General features: G+C 34.9%; 1 protein-coding gene across 2 annotated transcripts; it reads right to left on the bottom strand.

Moving 5' to 3' along the window:
* Positions 1 to 3,317: 3,317 nt before the first annotated feature.
* Positions 3,318 to 26,733, bottom strand: LOC135693440 (GTPase-activating Rap/Ran-GAP domain-like protein 3). 2 transcript variants are annotated; one of them, XM_065211933.2, is made up of 26 exons: positions 26,100 to 26,733; positions 24,277 to 24,346; positions 23,827 to 23,913; positions 23,142 to 23,235; positions 22,243 to 22,361; positions 21,448 to 21,512; positions 20,603 to 20,663; positions 20,213 to 20,239; positions 19,739 to 19,814; positions 18,300 to 18,398; positions 15,639 to 15,739; positions 14,615 to 14,726; positions 13,968 to 14,013; positions 12,756 to 12,862; positions 11,861 to 12,075; positions 11,427 to 11,510; positions 10,655 to 10,718; positions 10,009 to 10,056; positions 9,612 to 9,716; positions 8,960 to 9,061; positions 8,592 to 8,746; positions 7,481 to 7,633; positions 6,826 to 6,895; positions 6,058 to 6,138; positions 5,532 to 5,650; positions 3,318 to 4,813 (listed from the first exon to the last, which is right to left on the bottom strand). In XM_065211933.2, exons 1-26 carry the CDS (start codon positions 26,159 to 26,161, stop codon positions 4,217 to 4,219), a joined length of 2,919 nt encoding a protein of 972 aa, XP_065068005.2. In that variant the 5' UTR covers positions 26,162 to 26,733; the 3' UTR covers positions 3,318 to 4,216. The 2 variants fall into 2 exon arrangements, with proteins under 2 accessions (XP_065068005.2, XP_065068004.2); XM_065211932.2 differs by lacking the exon at positions 26,100 to 26,733 and adding an exon at positions 25,540 to 26,089.
* Positions 26,734 to 27,302: the final 569 nt, after the last annotated feature.

Below are 27,302 nucleotides of genomic sequence, written 5' to 3'. Positions count from 1 at the left end.
ACTAATTTTATCGCCATTGATTGCTAGTTAATGTAAGCTTTGTAAGAACATCGATGATTGATTCGCCATAAATTAGAAAAATTAGAATTGAATTAGAATCAGACAAGAGAAATTAGAATAAAAATATGTATTTGAACATTTTCTCACATTTTACCAAAACAGAGGAGATTTTTTCAGCTTATAAACGGGGCTACTAAAAATGTCATGCAAAACTGTTATTAACTGCTTTTAAAACAATTATGTAGTTGTAGAAAACAAATTCCAAAAAAACAAAACATTAAATACACCCGAACCTCAAACTATCCAGAAAATAAGAACACCGAGCCTACACAACAATTATATACCATGGTTCTTGTAAAAAGATTGTGTACTAGGAAGCAGCGAAATTGCTCTACTTGCTCTTTGTCAAATGATAAAACTTGGATCAAATAAAACAGATAAACGACCAAAAGAAGGCTGTTTTGCAGGGACACATTTAACGGGGGTCCAACACCCCTCCCCAAACATTTTTGCATTCTCCGGTACATTTTGCTTCGATTCGGTCAAAAGATTTCTTTGGAAGTCAGTAGATGAACCAAATGATGCAAAAAAGTTGCTTTAATGTCTTCTTATCTTCTATATCTTGAAGTCAAAAACTAAATTTTTAAAATGGGTGTTTCCATCACTTTTCAGTCACATCCAGGAGTTGGCACAAAATCCAATCATTATATAACATCCCCCCCCCTCCAGACCTTGCCTAATGTTTTGATCAATATTTTCCGTATTTTTGCAGCACAACCTGTGTGTCGTTTTGTGTTGAACATTGTTATTGTTCCTTTATGAACTCAAGACAAGATTAGTTCTCTAAGCAGTCTGTAATTTTGAATCAATTAAAATTAAACAGGAATTCGTTGGCTAACAGCAAATCCAAATTTGTCTCAACATGACAAAATATTCGCGGCAATTTATAAATCTAATTTGAGGTGGTTAAAATGAATACTGTTTTCAAATTTAAATTTGTAATTAAATCTTCAGATGACAGATTTGGAAATAAAGCCATTCGCCGAGGAACCGAAATAAATTAAATAGTCCCAATTTGTACTTGCCTTCGTACTGTTGGTTGTGTTGTCAATTAGTCGGGAACAAATACAAAGGGACAATGCTGTTTAAATTTTGGTCGAACTTAAAATTTCAGCACCAGAATAAAGGAGAAAGTCTAATCAGATCTAGATGTTACGTTAACAATGATTCCAAATGGTTCATGAGGCATTGGTTAAATCCGCCTGTTTCTGAAGTATGTCTATTCGAAATTTGTGTGAACTCTAAAGGAAGACAGTCCCTTCGTTCTTGATTCTGTAAATGTCCGACCACTAGCAAACTCTCGCCATCAAGAAATGCTGGTATACAAACATGTTCGATGCTGAGAAACTCAGCACCAGGTAATTCTGAGCAACACTGGGTATTGCCCTACCCCTGCAAACCAGGACCGGTCCAGTTATAGAAGCGCATTTTGCTTTGGGCCATTGACAATATATCCACGCACACGGATCAGGGTATTTAGTTATAGGGGGCAGAATTTAGAACGCCATTAAGCATGATCAGTTTCTACACGGAAAAAGAAAAGCTAAGTCGTTAAGGACATGTGATTATAACAAGAACACTCTGCATCGAGTTACCAGAAAGCAACGCAACTGGTACCCCTCCCACATAACATCAAGAATAGCAAGCAAGGTCACTAAATCAGCTTGAATTAGCACTCTCCTCATCTCGTGCAAATACAAAAATGACAGCACCTAAATTATAATAAAATCTGGGTATGATTCTGCGTTTAACATAGCTAAAATAAGCCTTTAAAGGTCACCCGATTCATCTTTCTTCTGTTCCTTGAAAGTAACAGCTGGACATGCCATTCTACATTGAAAGGGTCTTTGGGTGAATGAGACGTCCTAGACATAACATTGCATGGTTCTGCAAATTGCCCTGCAAACCAGCAATTCCATCCTTACGATCCTGCTGCTAAATTATCTTAACAAGCACATGAATGCGGCTAAGATGTCCAGTTATCCAAAACAAAACAAGAGAAAGGTCAAACTATTTCTGAATTGATTCACTATAGTGAATTCATGTGGATTCCAGTTAATTGGAGGCCTGCGGAGGTGCGGAGGAGCAGCTGGTGTCTAGCATTTATTTCGTAGTAGTCGTATTGATTTGGTATTATGGCAGTTGATTACGACATGTGAGAAGTAAAAGCAACGTTTCGTCAGGACACCAAAGGCACGAGTCAAAGATCGATGGAGCAGCTGCACAAAAGGCAACAGAAATCAATAAAATCATGACGTGGTAATGAAAAGAAGTAACTCGCAATTATGGGAGGGGGGGGGGGATGGGAGCAGCCTTCTTTGCTCCAGGCTCCGTGGCTTCGTAAAGAAATCTGTCAGTCAGAGCAGCTGCTGATAATGCAATGCCATTGAATATAGGGTTTACCTAGTTTAGTACGAAGCATATGCCTTAAAAGAGTCGGAAAAGAACTAATGATTGCTGTGGAATGAGATTCCGTGTCCTGAATTTTTAAGGAGAATTCTATCTCATCTAAAGAACCTGTTAACAAATGAAAATCCTAGTAAATAAGGAGTACGCATGTAAGAACCACTCGCGGCCCCTTCATGGTTAAGGCCTTAGGGTTTTGAACCTACAATCTTGGCCAAAAATACTGAGACTTATGAAAAAAAACTTACGAAAAAAGAATCTGCTTACAAATCATCCGCCCCCCTTTCACACAAATCAATGTTGTGATTGGATTGGTAACCGATGTAGTGATCCCCACTTATTCCGTAACCATCTTAACCAAAATTGACCCCAGGGGGAAGGGGGTTTAGGTCACCAGCGCATTTAATATGAATATATAGCACGCGAATTCCTTTTTGTTCAAATGTCTCAGCTATTTTTGGTCAGGATTGTAGCTGCCCTTCCTTCTTGAGATTCTTTGAATTGAACAGAAAAAAATATGGCCAAACTTGGTACAAATTGGTTGACCTGAACAACTGCATGCCAGGTGTGGGATTGCGAGATCCGGGGATGGATATAGGCATAAAAAAGAGTAGATTGCATTATACAGGACGAGGAGCTGAAATGCGGTAGGGCTTCAGCACAGGAGAGGGTGATATTAAAATGACATTGAAATGGGTTGCAGTCACATTTCAAACTTTTTCGCGGGATTAGGTAACTAAAACAAAGTAAAATTGACATAACTTAAGTATTCTTCATTCACATCGTGAAATCTATGCAAATAAAACCCAAAGATCCAATTATTAAAAAAGAACAGAAAAGTAAAAGTCAAATAAACAAAATATTTGCTGCATAATTGCAGGTTTCCTGCAAATCTCATCATTATCTAAAGTCTCAGTTGTGGATTAAAATCATTTACTGCTACTTGACTTTATAATACAACTAGTAAAATCATACAAATCGGGATAAAAATACAGAATAATATACAGCCTGGGTATACATAGTTATTATATGAGTAATATCTATGATGAGAAGATAGTTAAATGACTTTCTTCGCATAGGAAGAAAATTACTTTAGTTTAATACATATACAGAATAAATAAATGTATTAGCTAAATCGTTTTGGTCTATCATAAAATTCATTAGCATACTGGGGTCGATCTTCAGTTGCACAAATGAAACTTTGTTAGGACGAGAACAATTATGATACTATATCATCGCCTGGCCTAAATTTTCTTCTAAGCATATGATCTTGTGTGCTTTACCTTGCACAGTGCACAAATAGACAAGTGTACATTGTAAGGTCTACCTCCCGATGGTGAGCAAGAAGGAACGAGTAATCAATTGGAACACGGCTTCACTTCAACATTAAGGCAAGACGTACAAATGAATTCAACGAATGGAACCAGGAGCATGATGTGAAAGTGCTGACCGCGTCGTAAATAGTTGGTAGACATCACAACTGAAGTTTATTGACGCGGAGTCCTTCAAGATGCTTAGGCCGTCGTCTGGAGCGGGTTATACATAAGATTGTCTCGCAACTTATGCATTTTCTATGGCAAACAGGTTGATTGCGTTTTTTTTCAACTAAATCCATCTTGACTGCCTAGATATGTTCCTTTCCTTTTTATTGTTTCTTGATAATTGAAATGTCGTCATAAAACCTAGAAATTTAAATGGCTACATCAAAGGCAGATTTTAAATAAAAACCTGTTGAGTGTTTACATCCTAGCTATAATACAGTTTCTTGCTTGACATAGGTTTCACTTGAACAAGACTCGTCTTTAAAAAGCGACCGCAGCCTCACTTGCTTTAATGACATTGCTCTCGTCAGATCAGGGTCACTGGCTGCAACGGGTGACATCTGGCGAACGTCACTAGGAGCCATCATGTCCATCACACTTATATCAGAATACGACTCTCCAGTCTCCTCTCCAAACTCGATCTGCCTCACAATCGGTTTTAAAATTGGCGATAACACCGGGGTTGCCATTGCAGCAGCATTAGAGTATTTCCTCCTTAATTTAACCTTTTCCACCTCTGAAGCTTTGATAAAATTCGTAAAAGGCGTTGAATGGCCTTTGCTGCTACCATCTGTCGAATCCTCTGTAGAATTCCACCTTACTGGAGTCGAAAAGACTTCGTCATCATGGGCTAGGCCAGTCGACTCAAAAAGTTGAGTTCCAACCAGACTGTTTAAAGTGATCCTGTAGATTGTAGTCGGATTAATGTGATGTTCTCCTTTCGGGCCACGCCTCCTTTTGGACCACGATGTCTCAATTACATGTTGGTCACTGCGTTCCTTTGTGGAACTGAAGTATATATCCGACTGCAATGAAGCATGTATGAGAATGATATGTTTAACAGAGGTAGCATCAAGGAGATGACAGAGCAGAAGATAGCGTACCTTTGGTTCGCGAAAAAATATCCTCTTAATGATCAAAGGATATGTTTATGTGAACAAATGTATCAAGGAAGGAGTGCAAGAAATGTATCATAGAATTCTATATACGGTAGCAAGCAGACAACAGTAAATAGTGGTCTCGCAACGAACAGGTGGGGGGAGGGGAAGAAAAAAGAGACTACAGACATTGACCAACGCAACTGACAATGTACTTTTTGGCTCTCAGAAGACACTTTTCCCAATACATCTAACAACAGCAGCAAGCGGCAACAAAGTTTTGAAAAGATATTTCGAGCACGCAACCAATAAAAAGAGTAATGACAGAAGTTTTTTAAGAAAGCGTATTTGCTTTCATCGATGTTATTGCACTAGAAAGATTGGCAGCAAAATTTGTCACTTTCAGTTATTGAGACATTAGTTTATTTTAAGAAAATTAAAACTACTGAACCTACGAAACAAGTACAAGGTTTATGAATCATTCATAACTTAACAATAAATTTTTGCTTGCATACACCTTATCTGTCAAACACCTCCCTTCACGATCTTTCTATCATCTAACTAGTTTGGGAGTTATCTAATATTGGCATTTTGGAAAACCTAATGCAAAGTTTGATACACCTTTGAGGAAATATTGCAAACATACCTTTCCAGTGATAAAATTAATGGATGGAATCGCGATTGTGTGCACTAGGTTTCCATTGACAACGAGTCGAATCTCTATGTGGTTAGATGTGAACCCAATGATGTACGGGAACGCGCACACTGTTGGTAGAAAGCAAAAAGCTGATATAAAAAATGATAAGCCATGTGTATTATCAACGTGTATGCCAAAAAGAGAGTGGGTAATGGAGGAATATGACTCCCTGTCTTACAAAGATTATTTACTGCCTTGCATTGATGAACAAAGCATAAAATACATTTTTGCAAGCATTGAATTCCAAAAGTCAGCGAAACAGGAAGCATTATATTCTACTGTTAGATTGTCTTCCAGTATTGAAAGAAGACAGTTTACAGTCCAAAATGGGCCTAGCCATTTGCATAAACGATCTTGTAAAAAGTAACTGTGACTATCATCTCAACATGAAAAATTGCGATCAACAGATTTTTTCAAATGTCTAAAAATTTCTTATTAGTTTTAAATAGATGTAGTCTAAGGGCAAATCACATACCAACTGCACGAGGAGTTGAATTCCAGTAAAAGCTGACATTCTTTTCGACAATCGGATTCAAGTGTTGGAAAACAGAAAAGTCTATTAAAGATAAAAATACAATGATATAAGGTACAGTAGAGTGAAGTTTTAAAATAAATATTACAAAAAGATACAAAAAATTGAAAAAAAAAAACAAAAAAAATTAAAAAAATTGAAGGTAAAGAAAAGTTGTCGAAAATATGCAGCAGACATTTAATAACAAGACTAATGAAGCGATTAACAAAAAGTGAAGTTGCTGTATTTTCTACTTCTAGATAAATTAGAAATTGTTACAATGTTAAAAAATTTTTTTTCCCATAGGTTTAAATGTTTTTTATTCATGGGCCGTAAGTAACAAGTAGCGGAGACGGGAAACAAGTAGCTTTTCCTGTGTTTTCTTGATCAATTTTTCCTTTCGGCAACCAGTTTGCAAATTCATGACGCTACTAAAAAATTGGCTCTTGGGGGGAGAGTGTACTTGGGGAGGAATGTACTGTGGGGGGTGGTTTCTACTTGGATAGGGTGCACAGGTGAAAGGGTGTAATGGGGAAGTAGGGTGTACTGGTAGATGGGTGTATTCGAAAGGGATGTAGTGGGGAAGAAAGTGTACTGGCTGATGGGTGCACTGAGGGAGGGGGCACTGGGGAGAGTTGTGGACTGGGGAGACGGATGTACTAGGGGGAGGGGCGCTGAAGTAATTTAATTACTCTAGGCAGGCAGGCTCAGTAGTAACAGATGGGTACATACGATTGTATGTCAGCAGTAGCTCCGGGTTATCATCTTCGTAAACATCTAATGCTGAGACTAGTTTTGCGTTCTGAAAAAGACAAAACTTGAATGCAAGCAAGTTTTGCAAAAAATCGATTCCAAAAAAACCAAGCAAGTTTGTAATTGCCTGGGAAAAGTGTTAAACGCAGAGGCATAATTGCAAACTCAAGTATGCATGATCTCAAGAAATAAACATGAGTAACTGGAAACACCGATCAATTTTAGGCAAAGAAGGAATTACCATCAAAGAGTATTTGAGAAAAATGGGCAGCTGACATGAAAAAAATTGAAAATTTCCTTCATTTTGCAGCTTTTTTGTGAAATTAGAAATAACAGACCCAACCTGAAGAGATGGGGCCGAAAGGGTAACTGCCCCTGGTTTTGATGTGCTGGAAACAACATTTGTGCCAGAGAAAGAAAATAGTTTCTGTTCAGGTGGATCGAGGTTGTTCAAGGTGGTTGGAGGAGGCATGAGGTGCTCATACATGATAAAACATAGTTTTGCTTTAAACTTGCAAACACAAACCATGAAAGAAAATATAAATGTTTATGAAAGATGTCTATGAATGTTTGGTTGGAAAAAAATGAGCATATCTCTTTAGATTTCTAAAATTAGAAAACAAAAAATAAATACCTTTGAAGGATCAATCTTCCTTAATAACATCGTCTCCTTGGTTTCAATATTAACGAGATCGAATCTGTTTTTGAAGCCAAAGCATATCAAAATGTCGTTGTTTGTATCGATCGCAATACTCAACAACAAAGGAACATCAGTCAGTTTGAAATCCTGCGAAACAAACGTGCAATCAAACACTTGCAGAAGAGAAAACTAAAGCAAGAATTACTTTCTTCGCTACATTGCTTTTCCAATGCTGAGAAAGATTTCAAGTGAATTCAAATAAACGCACAAGTGTTTGGCTAAAGGATTACAAATGCTTGGTCATATAGAATTTGCAAAACCAATCCTTCTCAGCTTGAAAATTACTTTGAATCCAAAAAGCCTAGATGAATTCTTAGAAAAAGATGAATAAATTTTATAAATATTAGTGATGAGAAAGGAAAGACAATAAAGCAAGCATAATTTGATTCTGAATTTCCATTCCTGCAATATATGGATCTAAAATTAAAAGTAAATCCCTTTTTTACCATTCCTTTGCTCATCAAAGTAGAAAATCGAGTAAATTAGACCAAAAATAACTAATCACGCAAATGTAATTAACACTGTCTTTTAGAAAATTCAATTTTTGGAAATATAATTTTTATCTGAAACTCATCGGCATTAACATTTTTTCACACTTCAGAGGTACAGCACTGTAAGTTTACATAGACACTCAACACCTATCAAAGTTGGAGATCTAAACTCATGCGCCATTATCAATGAGATTTTATTCTAACTAAGGATAACTGACTCAAAAAATAAGTGACTCAACGTCAGAGCAGGTGCTTTGTATACGCTGAGTACGTTGAAGTTTGGTACTGGAAAAGACACACACCAGTTTCATTGGTAAAGCAATCAAACATTTGATATTCAACAAAGAACTTTCTGAATAGTAATAATTGAATTGAAACTTTATGGAATGGCAATATCAAGGAGACAAACATTATGCTATCCAGGGTGTAAAACAATACTGATTTGGTCAATAAAAGTTTACGTGGATTTGCACCATAACAAAGCACTTGTTTAGAGGATACTAAAATTTGCTTGTTTTATCTATACCAGTTAGGGAGAACACAAGTCTGCTTACATTTTCAAGCTCAAATCCGACAGGAACATCTCCACTCCCTTGAAATGAGCTCATGGTATTTACTTTCCACGAATATACAAAGATCCTTTTTCGAACTGCGACAGCAAGCAGGATCTCCAATGAGCCAGGACGATTTAGAGAGTAAAGATGACACCCTGAAAGACGTAGTGAAACAAAAGTACTGTAAAAAAGCAGTGATCTTTTTTGATCAAAATACCTCAAAATCAGTTTCACAACAATCACTTTTAAGGGTAAAATCTATAGATAACTTGAAACTTCCCTCTCAAATTTTGACTTGGATTAAGCCAGGTCACTGCCCAAGCAAATCTTAGTCTCGTCTGCAACAATTTAAACATTCCAAAGCTCACCTTTTGATCTTGCAAGTTTATAATCGCTAAACTCATCTCTGCTGCGAAGCAGTTTGTTTCTTCTTTCCAGCTCTCCAACTGGGATGACATATATCTTGCTCTCTATAAACAAAATTGAAAGGTTTCAAAAGAGGCACTGGGTTAAAAATGAACTTCTCAAGAGTTTTTAATCTTAAGCAATGCTTCTCTTTCTCATGCCAACCTTTCAATGTGTGAAATACTCTCATATGTGAAATTAATCTTTTCAGTAAAAAGAGCAAGATTAAAGCGAAAATAACTTGTTTTGAAAAAACGTGATGCGATTTTGCTTATGAGATATGTTAAAATTGGTTTATGAAAATATCTGTTTACTGGTCTGTCATAAAGTGCTCAATGCCGGATAGGCAGAGCTGTTCACGGTTTAGGCGTGTATAGCAAGACGGTTTTAAGTTACTATTCCGAGTTTAACGCTTGATACAATCAGGCAACTGTTCCTAACTGGTTTAAATTAAAAAATAGCAAGTGCGGTAACACAATAAAAAAATCTCATGTATGGGCAACTTCACCTGAACAAGTTAATTTTTTTTATAAAATGTGTACTATTTTGCAAATTAATTTTCGTACAAATAGCAATTAAGTGATGAACAGAGCATTTCTTTATATGGTTATTCACCTGTTTTTGCCTTTTTTGTCCGAAGTATAGCAATACCCTTTGCCTCCAGAACATTCAGTTGAACAACCTGGAAACTAGCGTCAAAAATGTGATGGAAGCTGTCCCCTACAACAAAAAACCTCCGATAAACACAATATGTAAACGTTTGTAAGATGCTGCATGAAACATTTTAGTCAATAAATAATTTATTCGATGTTTTTTCTGAAAAGAAAAGCTTCTCTCTAATTTTGCACTGGAAAATGCCAGATTTGGTCTCATTCATAGCCAAACCTCTTAAGATCCGCCTCCAGTTTTTTCACGAGGCATCCAATTATCTACATACTTTACTGCTCAAACTGAATGATCTTGTAACATTTTATAATTCAAAACTGAATTTGTATACATAAAGCAGAATTACCTTGCACGGTATAAAGTCCGCGGTCTGTTGCAAGAAGCAGGCCATCCCCTATTTGAGAAGAAATGACTTGTAAGTTTCTTGAATATCACAATAACTGAATTTAATATTTCAGACAGAGAATATGGGGAAAGCAAATCGCTTCATTTGTATTCAATTCTAAAACCAAAACATACAGGTCTATATATTTAATGGGTTTTAAAGTAGAAAAAAGGATTATAACGAAACACGGACAATGTCGCAAAACTGATAATATGCTAGCAGTTGGCAAAAAGAATCCATCTTGAAAAGTACTATTTCAATTCCTTTGCACACTTTGAGCCATCAGCAAATATAAAGATACACCATGTAATTTCCTAGACGTGTAATTATCCAAAAATGAATGTCATCAGTAAAGACTGGGTTTGAACATCGAAGCTGCCAAATTATACATTAAGTCTTTTGGAATTATAAATTGCAATTATAAATGTGACGATTTTTTGTCGCGAGTGCTGATAACAAAATTTGCTTTTAGATGCTATTTTATGTAACATATCATTTCACAAAGCTTTTCTTTCAAATAAAGGAATATATGCACTTTGAATTAAAACACAAATAATTAATTTCACAACATTTAATGTATAAAATTATTGATTGAAAATTGATTTACCAAAAGAATCTCCAGCGACAACTTTTAATGGAAAGACTGAAGTTATGCAATCTGGTTCCCAGGGCTAGAAGATGAAAAACTTTGAGAAACAAAGACAATAACCTTGAAAGCATCGAGGAAAAATATTGAGCTTTAATTTGTAAAATGGAACTATAGAGATATGGAGCAGTTATTGTAATATTACAAAACAGCGAGGTTTAAATTAATTTAGGTAGAGATATATCTGATGGAAGCAAGGATTTGTGCGCTGCTTTGGAAAGTAAAATTTCAACCAAAGTAAAACAAAAAATAATCAAGTTGGAGAAAAATGATAATTACGAAAGATAGATAAAAAAGGTGAATTTATTTTTCAGTGATTAGGCAATTGAAAAACTGATAAAAATTGAATTTTCTACCTGTGGATCTTTTTGCAGACATTTTGGATACATTCATAGTTTATAAAAATAAAAATAGTGACACTATTGTTTTTGACTGAATCTAAAGGCTTCTTAGCATAGTATCAAATTGTTTAAATCAATTTAATGTGATTTCAAAGAAAACATTTTCCATCGCTTGGAAAATTTCGATAGTAAAAAGTATAATGTGCCAAACATTTAAAAAAGCGGGTAGGGTTTAGCATAGCGTCTGGCAGTCACTGGGGCAAACAGACGTCTTCGATAATAGATCTGGGAGCATCTTCACTAGCAGCAAAATGCAATATATTCAATGGTAATTTTATAGACTTTTAATATATAATATAGGTAATTTTATAATATTATCAGAAGAAACATACCGAGCTCCGTGACGTAATGACACCACCTGAGTTTGCTAGGCTTGTTGGAGCATCACCTTGCAGAATCTTGTTTACTTTCAATAGCTATAAGATAAAAAGAAAACAAATGCTGCAGTCCAGGATAGAGTCAAAAATGAGCCTAAATTTTCCAAATTTCACAATTCTCTAATCGAACAAATCTTGCTCAAAGCACTTAACATTCAATCATAGTTCAGAATTGGTGTTTCTAAAATCTTTTTCCTTTTCAGTCTCAAATGTCTCTTAAACAGCTTTCTAAAAACGAACAGCCATCAGCCATTTTTGCATCCTTGACCCATTGTGGAACTAGTCTCGTCTTTCACGCAGAAGTCTAAATTTTCTCTTGCCATAATAACAAAGTCCATTTGACAATGGATGAAAATCTTGTTCTAGAATAGAATGGAGGAACGTGTTACCTGTCCTGTTTCGACAAATGCCCTCCGCTGCACTTCGCTCCTTCGGCGGGGCCGCCTTGGTGATCTAGGAGCTCCTTTAAATGATCGCCTCAGTGAAAACCGTTCTCTAAGTCCAAGGTGATCTGTGTGCAACCCTTTTAACAAAGCTTCGAGCGTACGCTGTCGTTTCTGACTGAAAACAGGGCTAAAATAGGCTGCCTTTTCTGCATTCATTACTAGAAGAAATATTACAAGCTTTACAAAAGGAAGGTTGAACGATCCAGGAACATACACCGACTACAATAGTTTTTTTAACGAACTTGATAATTGAAAAAAATTACACAATCTGCTCCAATTAGCACAAATTTTGTATTGGAATTCGATTATAGTACAGCAGCCCAAAAAACAATAGTAATTTAATTGCTTGAAAATATTCTTATGCGAGTTCAGCGTGAAATTATTATTTATTTATGTATTCAGCTTGAAGGATCACAAGACTAATTTATCAACGATGGTGTCTGTCATTGGAAACCTTGGCTTTAAATTTGCTGTTGTATGAAAGATTTGTGTTGCGTGCTACATAATCAAAATGTCATCATAAATGAGTGACTGTTTGATCTTTCAGAACTTTAAAACAATTACGCTGATTTGCAGCATTTGTAAAATGAAGTTGTCGATTGTCACGTGTTTGGTTTACCAACAATGATTCAAAAGAAATTGCAGCCCCACAGGAGGAAACAGTACACGACCTTGCAAATATAAGGTTGAAAGGTTACTGTTAATAAAACTGGTATCGTTGTTGGATTTTGAACATTTCATTAAATAGTTGTCAAATTACTTACAAATGCTAGACCACTAAAGATAAACTAAGGATATGGAAGAGAGAAGTAGAGTAAATAAATCAACAATGGCCTACATTTGGTGAGAAGAAATGAGCGAAACTCTTTTGGGTCGTGGAACACTGGTGGATTAGGAAGTGCAGGGCCAAAAGCCGGAACGTTCTCCTCGGAATACATGTATAGCCTGTGGAGTGAAAGAAAGTTAAGGTTCTTACGTAGTAGTATTTGATCAAGAGCGACTATAAAAAACCAAGTATAGTCATTAAGTACATCAACAATTGAGGATGTACAATGAATCTTTGTTGGAACAGTGAAGTCATAACACAAATTTTTACTTAAAAGCCCTTATCTAAAAACATTATGAAGCGATATCTTAGAATGATAAAAACCAGCTATATAATAAAGAATAAACAATTGCTTTTGAGAATAACGTTTCTATGTATCAATGATATGGTTTAATGATATTAGAGAGCAGAGGAGATACATAAGAATCGCTTGACATGATCAATGAAAAAACTAAACGCAACAAGTGAAAGGTCAAACGAGAAAGCAGGACAAAAATTTGAATAGATGTAAGTGGCGTTATCAAACAAGATAAGGCCGGGTGGCTGCTTCGTCTAACAAATGCTGGACGAAAAGGCAAAATAGAAAGACCATTGACTGCCCATATAACCCAGGGTATGTGATAAAGGTTTAATTCACATTTTATTTTAGCGACAACTAATTCAAGGAAAGAAAATTTGGCAAATATAATAAAATCTGAAAAATTTATTGGAACCTGGGAACTAGCTTTCCAAAAAATTTTTAAAATTGGCAGAAGAATTTTACCAAAAATAAAAACTTTTACCCGTAAAATCTAAAAATTGAGCTCATAGAAGAAAAAATAAAATTTCTAATAAATATCGAGGAAAGAATATAATAATATAATGATAAGTAAAAAAGTTCTCCATTTATAGAGAGACTAATAAATCACTAAATTAGCATGCACATGCTAACAATTGTTCTTTTGTTCCTTGACGTCGAACTCAGTTTCCTCTAGGTCATATTTCATTATAGCTTGATTCTCCAATAAACTAAGAATTTGTTGATAGCATCTGATAAATCGCAACAATTCAAATTTTTCACTTACCTGATATACGATGGAGAAAACCATTTGGCAGTTTAAGAACAAGCAGATAACGAAATATTTAGGTGTTAAAAGTGGTAAAATTTGAAAATATCAGAAGCATATCTATGAGCAAAAGCATCGTACAATTTTAACCATTCAATGTAATACTTAAAGTACATACCAATAGCTTGAATCTTTTTTGTTGAAGTAAACGATTGCAAAAACACCTTTATGAAATCAAGGTTTTGTAAGCTTCAATTACATGTCAATTACATATCGACTTTATCAAAGACACAGAACCCATCTTTTAGTAAAAATGGAACATAAATCCCCTTGTCCCTTGATATAGGCTCATTATGAAGACAGTAGGGTATTAATAGAATGGCAGTGATAAGAAAATTTCAAATAATCAAATAAGGACCAACGAATAGAGGTGGGGGTTAAGGGGGTTTACCCCTAATCAATTCCAAAATGTAGCTACAACCATACAAAAATACCTTGTTCTTGGTTTAAGCATGTTTCCCCCCCCCCAATAAAATGTTTAAGCCCCTTTAATCCGTAATATGTTCCTCAGTCCTTGGATAAAACTCTATATGCAATGCAAAGACTCACTTCATTACTAGAGTTTGTGTCTAATATAAGAGATTTTGCACAAAGATCGGCATCACTGGGCTTAAGAGCAGATGGCAAAACTAGACGTACCAATAACTTCAATGGGAAGAAATCTAGCTACTCAAAAATTAGTCGAGTGCATCCACATCAAATAAAAGTGCATACTCACAAACTAACAAATAGCATTAAAAGTATAATGAATATAAAAAAGGATACGATTAAACTTCGATCGAATAAACGACGGACTGAAAACAGGTTTTCTTTTTCCGTAGCCTTCAAAGTAGATAACAACAACAATATCGTTGCCAATGTGTCTTTTTCTTTCCACCTGCAACAAAATATCCAACAAATTCAAACTCAATCTTTTAAAATCAAAATTTGACACCAAGGACACCTGCACCAAGGGGTAGCAGAGGCAATTACCTCCATTGCCCTCACGAAATTGAGCATTCTTCTTCGTTTTACTATTGATTTGCCCTTTTTCTTGGCACTTTGCCCCCGTTGCCCTCTTTGAGTGCAGGCTTCCCCGGGTCATGAGATGCCTAATCAGATAAGATTCAACAAAACATAGAGAGTTGAGTGAAAACCAGTGGCGTAATGCAGTTTAGGGCACCTTAGTTTCAATGTTAAATAAAAAGCATTCCCAATTGATATATGACCTCCTGCTGTGAGATGCGATCGTCGTTTATGTTATGGCTAGGACCCGACGTCTTATCGCATTTATGAATTTTCAAAACATAAAAGGATTTATCTAAACAGCTGCGTGTTCCTGGAAACATTCTGAGTCACTGGGCCTAAATATAAATCTCTTTCACTCGTTCTTATTGATTTGGGTTTTTTTGGACAATACACTAGATGTTAGGCCCAGCAGTTTAACTCAAGGAGGTTACTACCTGAAAACAATCAATCAAGCAACTTGCCCTTTCTTTTGATACAAATCTCATTACATTTAAGATTAATTCCAACTAACTTGGAAATCCCTACTCCTAACGGTTTTTTATGATTGTCGATGGGATTCTTCTTTTGCCTGTCCTAAGCGTTTCCCAGAAGTGATACTACAGTTTTTCCTGGGTAGGCCTAAACCTCGTAATATTTTCTTCTAGTTTTAGACCTCTTGTTCTGCAACCGTCTGCAGGGCTTCTTCGCACTGGAGTGCTTCTCAAAATATATTCAGCCATTCTATTTATTAGGACAAAATTTTTAGTATGAGCATTTGAAAGCATTAAGATCATTTTGTCACCTGTTGTGCATGCTTTGAAAAAGGCAGCAACGTTGACACGTGGAACATAATCTCATGTCCTTCTACGACAGTGTAGATTGATTGAATCCCAGTTGTATTGTCTATCAAAGAAAAAGGGTAAGGTATAGCAATGAATCATGTAAACGCTCTGGAAGAGTTAAAGAACCTAGTATGGCTGGACAGTTTACATCGTCAAAAGAAATCACTCATTAGCCAAGAAACTGCAAAGATAAAAAAAATTGGACCTAGTAAAGTTTTAGGCCCAGTCCATATGCATACGGATAATTTTGAATATGCAAGTTTTTTGTTGCGGATAAGGTTTCCGTCCACACGTATTCGCCAAAAATTCGCTATCGTATCCGCCTTTGACAACACAATTAGAAAGAACACGGTAAAATTCCTCTAAAAATGCAAAAAAATAAAACCTATTTTAGATATACTGAGAAAAGGGCAGTCAAAGCCTGGTTTATAGGTTTTAGAACCCAGGCAAAATCACAGTGGTTTTGTTGTGAAAGGCCGAATGCTCGTGGGGCCACATCTCACGCAGTTTGTGCAAATCTAGCTGTTTTAGGCCGGTTGTCATGTCGATGTAATTCATGCCGATTTTCAGATTATGTTGTCATAATTAAAAAAATTCTGAATATAGATTTTTATAACGTCATCAATTTTCCACTCTATAGATAAAACAACAAATAACTGTTTCTGTGAATCAAATCAGTAATGTCACAATTTTCTTAAGTATAGTTAGGCCATTTTGTTAGATACCCCTTAGCCCATTCATTGTTAGGATTTTCTCTATATTCCTTTTTGCATATCATTAGCTGTGGCATACCTCTCGTTCGTACGTCATATGTTTCGCGTCATAGCATTGTCTCATGTTAGCGACGCCCCCTTCCATTGTTTATGTTATAGGTACAGGATTTTCCCAGCATTGTTTAGGCCTAGTCATAGGTTATTCATTCTCGACCCTATGTTGTTGTTTTACTTTTTGCGTAGTTTCTATCATTTTTGCATACTTTTGATTAAGATATTTCTACGTTGCATGGCATCATTCAACCTAGCCCTTGCTTTTTCTTGTTATCGGCTAGTTACCATAATCGTCGTGAATCGCTAATTTCAGATTCCATTCGTACACATATACAAGTTGAAGTTTAAGTTGAGTCAGTTAGATGGAGACACAAGAAACTATTTGAACGAAACTCTATCACTCGTCGTAAGGCTTTAGGTTAGGTTAGGGCCTAGTATGCTTCGTTTTTTCAGCTGTATCAAAGTGTCTGGACTATAAACACGGTGTATTTCTGGCGTTTTACTCTCTGGGTTCGTGACAGTAAAATTCAAACGAAAAAACCTCTGATTTTATTAAAGTGTCACCAAAATTTTCAGTATGCATTAAAATGTCTTAGCTACGTGCAATGGTAACATGTTGGCACCCTCTCTCCCGTTGGTCCATTTCGATCAATATGAGAGAGTACTAGGATAAAATTTATAATTCTTTGTCAGTAAACAATATATTATGCATTAAGTTTGGCTAACACTTGCAAATATACACAAGAAATTCTGCTGCACGGAAAAGTATCTTAAAGCAAGAGTAGTAATTCTGCAGCAACAGCAAGTTGGTAACAACTTTCTATGCCATTCAACAACGCTAAATTGTATGTAGCAACGAAGTCGCCAGGTGCTGAAGGGGCAAAATCATCCAGGCAAAAAGACTATCGAAAAAGGAAATTCAACGTCACCCATTGATACCCAATAAACAGGGCTAAAAATGGTATCATCACATAACAAAAACTTCCACATCACAATCAGCACAAGTTCTTAATAGTTTAATATTTGCATCGACCTATTTGAATTTTTTCTTAAGAGGATATGGTAACTTTACTTCACCCATCTGCTCCTTATAAATTTAGCTTTCAGTGATAAAACGCGTGCAAATACATTTGACCAAAAACGAATAAAAAACAATTTTCTCTCCCCATCTCCAATGAAAGCAGACAGATTTCTCTCTCCATCCCCAACTTTTGGTTCTAGATTTGATAAGGACATGGCTAGATGAAAACAGTGCATAGGTGGCATTTTTGCTTCCCCGCATTTTAGAGACGATTATAGCCGATATAACTTAGGAACTTAACCTTGAATCAATGATAATTTGCAGTAATTCATTGTATATTATCAAAACAGAATATCTAAAATTGACCTGGCGATTTGCTTCAGTAGCAATGCCAAATGTGTTACAACCCGTCATCGTAAACAACGTGAAGAATGCCATTGGTCTAACGTAAACAAATGTTTGCCACAGTCAAATACAGCTGTCGCGATTAGAACAGCTTTTCGGGAACATGCGAAAGATGAAAATATCTAGCTTTGAAAAACATTAGATACGTGCATGTGGCAATCTAACTATATATAAGGCTGCCACAACAATTCACACAAAAAATTTGTTTTAAAAATACTGAAATTAAGTAGGTATTGTCAAAATAAACTCAAATTATTTCTTTGTTTTCCACTATAATCTAAATAACGGATTTTCAACGGTCGTCTAAAAATCACTCTAACTAAGCCCTGATGCAAGATCGTCTTCCTCCCAGTAATTCTACATATCGTCTTCCTCTAGATATTTCAATCACCAATGTATAAATGATCTTTAGCGGTTTAGAGACTTACTTTTGATATCGAGGCCTCCCTTGTAATTCTTGAAACCTCTCAGTGTTACTCTGTCACCAAGGATATCCAGAAAAGAATCAAAATCCTTACTCCCAGTTGCTATGATGAAAATAAACAAAGAATAAACCAAAGAAGGAAAAATCAGTCACCATGTTATCAAAACAAGGATTTAAAAGATTATATTGTTTGTATCAAAACAGATTAAAGATTGCTGATTGCTTTGCCAGGTGAACATTTTTCAATTTTGGCCACAAAGTTTTTGTTTTTGTATCAGTTACCGATTAACAGAAGACCATATAAGACTATCATATAATTTTTTGGAAATTAAACATTATCTTTACTAACCTCACCAGCACATATATGAAGAGAGGAGAAGATATATTTAGACAACGGATTAATATATTTAGACAACGGATGAATAGACAACGGTTATATTTTTGGTTTTTCGTCGGATTTCATCTTGCTCTTCGTCACAAGATTTTAGGACTTGACAAAACTGCCGATCATTTTTAACAGGTTTTCATTGTAAAAGCAAATTTCCTTTTTTTTAAGTTTAGTTTAAACAAAGTGAAAGACGACGAATTGCGAGGAAACAAAGTACAATATTATAAAATACGAAAACATGCAAAACCTGTTTTTTAATATGAAATTACAGGCTTTCATACACCGGTGACAGTCGTAGACAAAGATGAAAGATGAAATAAAATTTTATCCGATGAAATGCAATAATTAAAAGCAGTCCTATTGTGGAAAATTAGATCATTTCAAGGAGCAACGTGCTCTTATCTGGCATAACTAACTGGTTGCTCATGATTTTTTTCGCAGTTGGTAAATTATTTACGAAATATTTAAAATATCTTTTTACAACAAAAGCAAATAAAACACAAGCTACCCGCAAAGAATGAGGAAATTCCATATCCAATTTGATGGTAGACATAAAGAAAATGCCATACTATTATCATAACAATGTACCTTTATGAAATTTGCAAGTTTTGATGAAATCAAATCAAATAAAGATAATATAATATAAGTAAAGATAATATATTGATAGTGTTAGTTTAAGTATGTAAGATAAATCAAATAAGTTTTTTGGTACTAGAAAATATGAGGATTAAAAGAAACACAAGAAACATAGCATACAAAAGCATACTATAGCGTTCATAATTTCTTTCTCTCCCGCTTCTTTCGATTCACACCTGGATATAACTTTTCAGCTTACTTTCGGACATTATTCGAAGTTTATACACTGAAGAGTGACGGACATAAAGTGCTTTAGCGTGCTTTTCTTTCGGTATTTCGTGCAATCTTCAAATTATGTAAAATTAACCTACATTTAAATATGAAAAACTTGGCAAAAAATTACAACATAGAATGTCTGTGCAAGAACATTGAATAAATCATAGGTTATTGGACATCAAAAGATTGGTACAAGCACTTACCATTGCTAAACATTTCATCGTCAGTTATCTGGCCTGCTTTGGCGTAAATAGTTCCAAATTTAAAGTTCACAGAGCCCTGGATCAAAAAGAAGATCCACATATCACAAACGACGAAAGAACCACAGATTTACTTACTAAAAGCTAACTTTCATCGTAATTAAAAACTTTATTAGGTTGTGAGTAAAAGAATCTCTGACGCTTGATAAAACAGGGAAAATGTACAATGTATCGACCCTCGTCGTATTTTAACGCATTTTACAAAGAGATTTTATCTATCGTCTTATCTTTTAGAGTTGTCTTGAGATATTATAAATGAAAAAAACAAACAAACAAATAATGAATCTCGAATCTCGTGCTTTATCATTTGAAGCAAACCTTAGTAAATAATTAATATCATGAAAATTTAGTGTTGCTCTAATATTTAAAATGATATCTCTAATGCTAAAAAATTATCCAAATGTACATGAAACTGACCTCTTGCTCCTCAAGGACTATGAGCTCCTTAAAAAATAAAATAAATTTTTTACTTAAAGCAGGCGTTAAAAGGTACAAACCAGTTGCAAAATATGGTAAGACAAATTTATTCAAAACATTGTTTACATGAAAAGGATTTGATTTTTCCCAAATAGAAACTAAAGAGAGAAACATGGCATATTTCTATTATATAGAGAAAAATAAATTTTAAAGCTATAGATCAAGAACAATCTTTTTCTATATGGAAGGATTCTGAGTTTTTTCCTCAGCTTTTTCCTGCTTAACAAAAAGGTATAAGTATGGTTTCAAATCTGTAGCAATGCAGGATTTCAAGAAAATCAATGAAATAAATAGTTTCATTCATGTGGTTAAAATAAAAAGGACTATTACTTTCTGGATTTCAGGCTCTGATATTTCGTATGGTGCTTTTTCTACGTCAGCTGAAAAGAGCCTGCAAAGTAATTAAATATTAAGATAATTTCATGTCCATTATTAAACTGGCGTGTGTAAAAAATATGGTCGAAAGTGTTATAGCACATCGCAATATTCTCCAAAAAGAACATATGCTGAAGCATAAAACTAGAGGGGATGATGTTCTTAAGAATACTAAATTCAGCAAGCAGGCTAGTAGAAAATAAATTGAACTCAATAGAGGTTATGAAATATTTTTAAAAATTTGATAAACTTTATGACAAGTTTAAGAACTAGAACAGCATGATTGTTTTTGTATTAAATTCTTTTGTTAACCTGAATTGATGAATTTACGATTTATTGCACCCTTGAGGTTTAAGGGTTGGGGAAGAGAAAAATTCCAAAATTTAGTAGATAAAAAGTAACTAAATTTCCCGTAACGTTTCATTTTCATAAAAGCTTTCTCAGGTTTAAAAGTGACACATGAAAAGAATAGTAGAGAGTCTAATGTGGATATGTGTGTGGAACATAATGAATGTATTTGAAGTTGTCTCCAAAAGATAAACAAAACTCTGCTCATCCTGAAAGATGCAGATACACCTGGGTAGCCAGCCCAGGTTTACTGTTGAATGAAATACAAGAATCATGTTCGAAGTCTTGCGGATTCACAATAGCAAAGAACAGTGTAGCCAGAGAATGTAGCAACAAATTTTCCTTCTGTATTAAAAAACCAAACTGAAGCCAGTTTGTGTAGAATTCCAGTTACTTTTCACCAATAAATTGAAAAGAAAGTGTAATTTTGTTAGATGGATTATTATTCATACCTCAGGACTTCTTTTGGTGACATAATTTTTGTAGGCTTGTATGGGAAGCATAATCGTTGACAACCCTATTGAAGTAATCATATTTATGAATGTTTAAAAATATAATAACATCATACAACATATATATAAGAAACCAACATTCAATCCATGCAGCCACGTGCACACAAAAATGAGCTTAAAATGTGTGTGCTGCACTTAATGAAGGCAATGTCTTTATGAGCATGTCAAAACACAAATAACATCAAACAAGTAGGGTTACATAGGGTGCTAAGGACCCCTTTAATAAGCCCCTATCTAATTATCCTACTATAGAAGAATGTTGCACTATCTAATTGCTAGTTGATGCAGATGGTTTTGATTATGATGACATTAACAGAACATTGATAGCAAAATTAATAACCTGTATATTATAACGTCCCCACCCCTCCCTACTCCACCAATAAGCCATCACGCTGGAACAGCTTTAGCACAATTAGCTCTTATCATAACTGGTAAAAATAATGTCACTGTATCTTACATGCTATTGGTCTTTTATTAAGGGTGTGCCTAATATGAGGAATTAGGTTAATGATTCTGATAACAAAAGCATAATAAAAAATGCAGCACCATAATACCAGACCTAAAGAGAGGCTTTTACAGCCTTGTCATCCTTAGCCAAAATTACTGACAAACAATATCTAAGGCCAAAACTATTTCTATGCATATTTAAGGGTGTATATTAAGCAATTTGCTTAAGTACAGGACTAAAAATTACATTTGTGAGAATTATAAGCAAATTTTCTATTCAAAACTCACAGATGCTTTCCAAAGAATACTTCTGTACTGGGGTAATCCATGGTTATCAGCTGATGTGAGGCAAACTGACAATGCATATGGCTCCTTCTTTGAATCAAGCCCAATATAGTTATTATGAACTGCAAAGATAAATTGTCTTCATTGTAAGTTTGTAATTATAAATACTGTGTCAGGTTGTTTGCAACTTAGCAAAATTTAAGATCTTTGAAGCAATGATTCTTTAAATATCAGAAAAGAGTACACAAAAAACAAATAACAGGACACAGACCAGTAGTAGAGACATATGGATATGATTTTATAGTATAGATATAACATAACAATAAATAATTACAGTCAATTGATATCTAATTTCAATTAAGGCCGGTTTCCACTTGATTCGCGCTGGTCGCGCGACTTGGCGAAATAGACTCAACAAGTCAGCAAATGGGCAAACGCAACCAGTCGCCCTGTAGTTCAAATGAGTTGAACTACTCAGCTAATGGTAGTGCATTTGCAGTGAATGAGGAAGTTCAATTTGCGCATGCCACAATGTGCATTCGCTCAGTCGCGCGACCAGAGTGAATAAAGTGAAAACCCGCCTTTAAAGAAAAAGCCAATTTTTGAGAAGGGCAGTTTCTGAATGGTTTTAAAACAAAATCTATTTAGATATGCCTTGGTCTGTAAAGCATGATGGTTAAAGTTGCAACTTCAGGCCCCAGGCTCATTGCCACCCACCATCAAGCAATTTCTCATCATAGTAAATATAACTGACAAAAAGCAAAACTATTTCATTCAGCATTTGATACTTCTGATGAGAGCGAATAAGCTCTATCTGGAATACCTAGTGATGAAAAATTATCCAATGATTCTTTTCCAACAATGTATGCTTGTAAACTACAACAAACACTAAATTTGAATACCTTGGCCCAAAAAGTACTTAAAGTACCATCTTGTCTGAAACTCTGGGTTTTCTAAATGGGCTATTGCAGAAGATCTGAAAGGAATTCCCAGTTCCTAGAAACAGAATAAGTCCCTTTATTAGCTAAATAGCAAACATAAATAGATCAATAATTAAGCCAAAGACATTACAATAAATATTCATCTTGAAACGCCTAATGATAAAATAGGCTTTTATAGAAACACCTCAAAACAGGTGATTCTGTATTATTGACATTCATGTAATCTGCACTGCATATTAAAACCTATTATGAAAACAATTCAAAAGCAAGGTCAAAAGTGTACAAAAGCAAAATTTGTGGCTTTCAACCACATATGAGAAAATGTCATACATATATGCCTAATTCATTATTGTTAAACCACTAATGAAAAAACACAGAGATGGATAAGAATTAAATAAAGACCTAACTGGCAGGACTAGTTCATATCACAACCAACAACTGTTACTTACCTTGTAACAAATATCAGATTAAATTTATATTGAATTGCTTGGTGTTGTTTGGTTCCTGTCTATACTTAACTGCTGATGCACAGTTTATTCAAATAAAATAAAAGTACCATACCACTTTCCTAAATTAGTTTATGCTATCAGTATACTGCATAAAGAATCTTTTGTTTAATACAAGTTGAAGTAAAGATTCTACTTACATCGGTTTCCCCAGGTTCAACTCTAAATCTAAGAATCTTTCTTCCTGGAGTATGCTGAATTTCATCTGGTTTTGACTCATCAAAAAGCTAAAAAATATATCAATAGATATAAAATCAAGATGACTCGATACTTGTTTGATACGATACGAAACAAAATTAGCAAAACAAATGATGATCAGATTAAAAACATTTTTTGGACAACAAAGATTTAGAGAGAAAAAACAATGATGTGTCCTTTGAAAATCAGAAAATCCAACAGAACAAATCAAGTGCTTCTCATCTAAAAATCAATCAATGGATAGCTAACACTTAACACTACAAAAAACACCCTGTACTATGTACATGAGCAATCCATTGATCCTGGCTGATGAAGATGATTCAAATAAAGTATTTTGTCATTGATATACCTTAGCTGTTAAGAAATCTGGCTGAGGCAGTTACAATTTGTACCTTATCAAGCGACCCATAGTAATGCTTCCGGAGAAGATTATTGCACTGATATTGCCCATGTGCTCTAAAGCTACAATGAAAAAGATAATACACTAAAATATTAAAACTCAATTGTAGCAGAAATTTCGGAAATCAACTACATATTGCTATGAACAAATTTTAAAAATTCCAGGAACCTTTCAAGTGAAATTATTTCTAACAATTTCATTAAATAATGTTATATGTTTTGGGGTTAGGTAGAAACATACCAAGCAATCTAATAAATGCAAAAATAAAAAAAACTTAGTCAATATATGACCTAAATGGAAAAGTATCAGACATTTTAATGAAGTTTGCCTTCTGGTAACCTTTTACTTGCAAAACAGAAAGGGAGTATAACATAACATTTGCTCTTCTCAAATGGGAAAAGTGACTTTTCATATCATGAACATGCATTTTTGACAAAAATCTATCAATCTTAATGCTATGTTGTCATTGCTCATACATACTGCATGATGCTTTGATAAGGCATTTATAAAAACATTAACCATGTTATAAGCTACATTTACATTACTATATTGGTGGATCTTGGGCTATCTCAATTTAGATTTAGACAGGACGGGGAAAGTAAAGTTTAGTGTAGTGAATGGTTCATTTACTTGTGCATGGAAATCTACATCTTTTCTATAAGGAAAAAACTCATCTTCCATTAAAATCATTATTCTGAAATTATGAAAAACAAAATTACTTTTGATTTTGGAATAAAAGATTGGGCACTAAAAAATACATATCCAATTAAACTTAATACACACGACAAAGCAAAACTAGAAACCACAGTGTATGGAAAACCATACATGATACAAATCTGGGTGTAATGAAATTGGTAAGAATTTGACCTCATAATTCCTCAGACCAGAAATTTCCAAAACTTAGAGATTTCTATTTTTCTTATAAGGATAATACATATTTGCAACAATTTATTTAGGATGTAACAAAGGGTTCCTTGTGATTTTTATAGGGGGGGGGAAGCTTAAACAGTGCTTATAATATCTTCTGGGTAGCACATATAAGCCAAGAAAAAGTTTGAACTATTAGCTTTACACATAAAGCATGCTAGAACTTCTTGTTTCTGCACATCAACACATCCGCGATTTGAGAATGTACAGTACCGGATATTTTGTTGCAAAGTGCACAGGCAAATATTACAGCAAGTGGAGCAATCGCATAAACACAGAATTCAAATATAAGAGCAGATAAAAGTCAAATTTAATGAAAAACACATACGTCGACTCTGTTGGATGTATTTCCGCGGCGTTATTATACTTATAACTATGCCACGTATTCCATCTATATTCGGACTCAGTCAGATCATGGCCTTGACCAGACGAAGAACAATCTTCACTTTTTATTCGCCTCGTTTTCTTGAATTTCTTCCAGGCATCCATTAAATTTTTATACAAACACACAAGGATTCATTGCCAAAAACAAACAAGAGCTACCTATCTTATGACAATAGCACAACAAACGTTCGGAAGGGAGACCTTTGCTCCCTCTACCGCCCACCACATCTTCTTTTCCCAAACTTCTAGATATTTCTATGTAGTTCCAGTGCTATCAAATATATTTTACACAGATTCTGTGCCATTATATACATCTGCGAATCTTAGGGGCATCTGCATTCGCACGTTAAAGCGATTACGAGAAATTGTTGATAATGGTAACTGGTTCGCTGTTGTTTAGGCCGTAAGTCTCCTACATAGAGATAAGGAATGTGCAGGTGAAAAGTAGCCGAAAACAAGGAATATGGTTTGAAAGAAATATAAACAATCTCTTTGAAATGCTACCTGCTGCTGACGGTTCTCCTGCGCCTGAAGGGCTGCTCTTTTTCCACAAATTTTCTTTCCATTGTTGATGTTCTTTACAGCCATCATGACAATTTCGAATGATAAGCAGCGCGGTTCCCTGTGATTTCACAAAGGCGGCAAAAACATATGTGACGTCACAGGCCCTAACTATTAACCACTTACCCAGCCCTTGCCTAGGGTTTCCCATTACATCCCTACTTCGCTCTTAATTCACAACTGTCTTTGGTTATTTACCCTTCTGGGCTCATTAAGCCCAGATTCAACATATTAAACATTTCATACCTGTCATTTCTTGCAAACATGAACAGAATGCACAGGCACAATGTTAGGGATGCACTGGGCCACGACCCCCATTTGACCTTTTCTCAACAATGGAATAAAGTATTGGGGTCTGCCGTAAGAAACTGATCAAAAACATTTGTTTTTCTTCTGCAAAATAATGTTCTGAGATGTATAGCTTCTATCCTTTCCATTCAGTCTTCCCGTCATTGTCAATATTTCATGCTATGAAAGTTCACACATTCAAAGATCTAATTTTAAAGGCAATTTGTCACGACGTTGATTGATTATAAGAACAAAGGGATTTTTTATTGTTTCTAGTCCCCCTTTAATTTATCGCATTGTAAAAATATGGCGGAGCGCTGGAATCGTGTTTAGGCTATTGTCCCAGCTTTTGTTTTCGTTAACCAATCCACAACGATTGCCTTTAAATTTGGTGCAACCAAAAAATAAGTTCTCTCCCCCTGTTTTTTATAATTTCTTCCCGCTCAGCCAAGCTTTCCACTCGTATGGGACTCGTCAAGATTCTAGAGTTGATATCTTTAGAACAAGTTAGAATACAATACAATATGGTCTAAGATTAGTACAGTACTATGACTCAAAGCTATGGAGCACCATCATCTGCTATGCTAGAATTGCCTTTACTATTTCCATTATAAAAAATAAATTGAAAGAACTTTGGATTAATGCCTATTTACTACAAATTTCATTCCTGTGCTCTGCATTTATATGTTCGATTTTTGGGTCATCTGGTTTTGCTTTTTAGTTTCGTTTCTGCGGGAAGGGTTCTCTCTCGATAAGATTATCTATTTTGAAAACTCGATGAACATATATTGTAGATAGAAATTGCAATGTTGCCTTACTTGCTCCTTTTGCATTTGATAATTTGTTTTTGAATTTAGG

The sequence above is a fragment of the Rhopilema esculentum genome, chromosome 11 (assembly GCF_057945365.1).
Source record: "Rhopilema esculentum isolate cy_ngs chromosome 11, ASM5794536v1, whole genome shotgun sequence".
In the NCBI taxonomy this organism is placed as follows: Eukaryota; Metazoa; Cnidaria; class Scyphozoa; order Rhizostomeae; family Rhizostomatidae; genus Rhopilema; species Rhopilema esculentum.
Note: the sequence above shows the minus strand (reverse complement) of the source record. Positions and strands in the feature narration are given on the sequence as shown.

Coding starts and splice junctions, on each gene's coding strand:
- LOC135693440 (XM_065211932.2), bottom strand. CDS start 25,700: ATGGATGCCTGGAAGAAATTCAAGAAAACGAGGCGAATAAAAAGTGAA. Junction 12,076..12,755: donor CTCATTTCTTCTCACCAAAT/GTAGGCCATTGT, acceptor TATTTCTTCTAG/TAATGAATGCAGAAAAGGCA. Junction 7,634..8,591: donor TCGGATTTGAGCTTGAAAAT/GTAAGCAGACTT, acceptor TTTGTTTCGCAG/GATTTCAAACTGACTGATGT.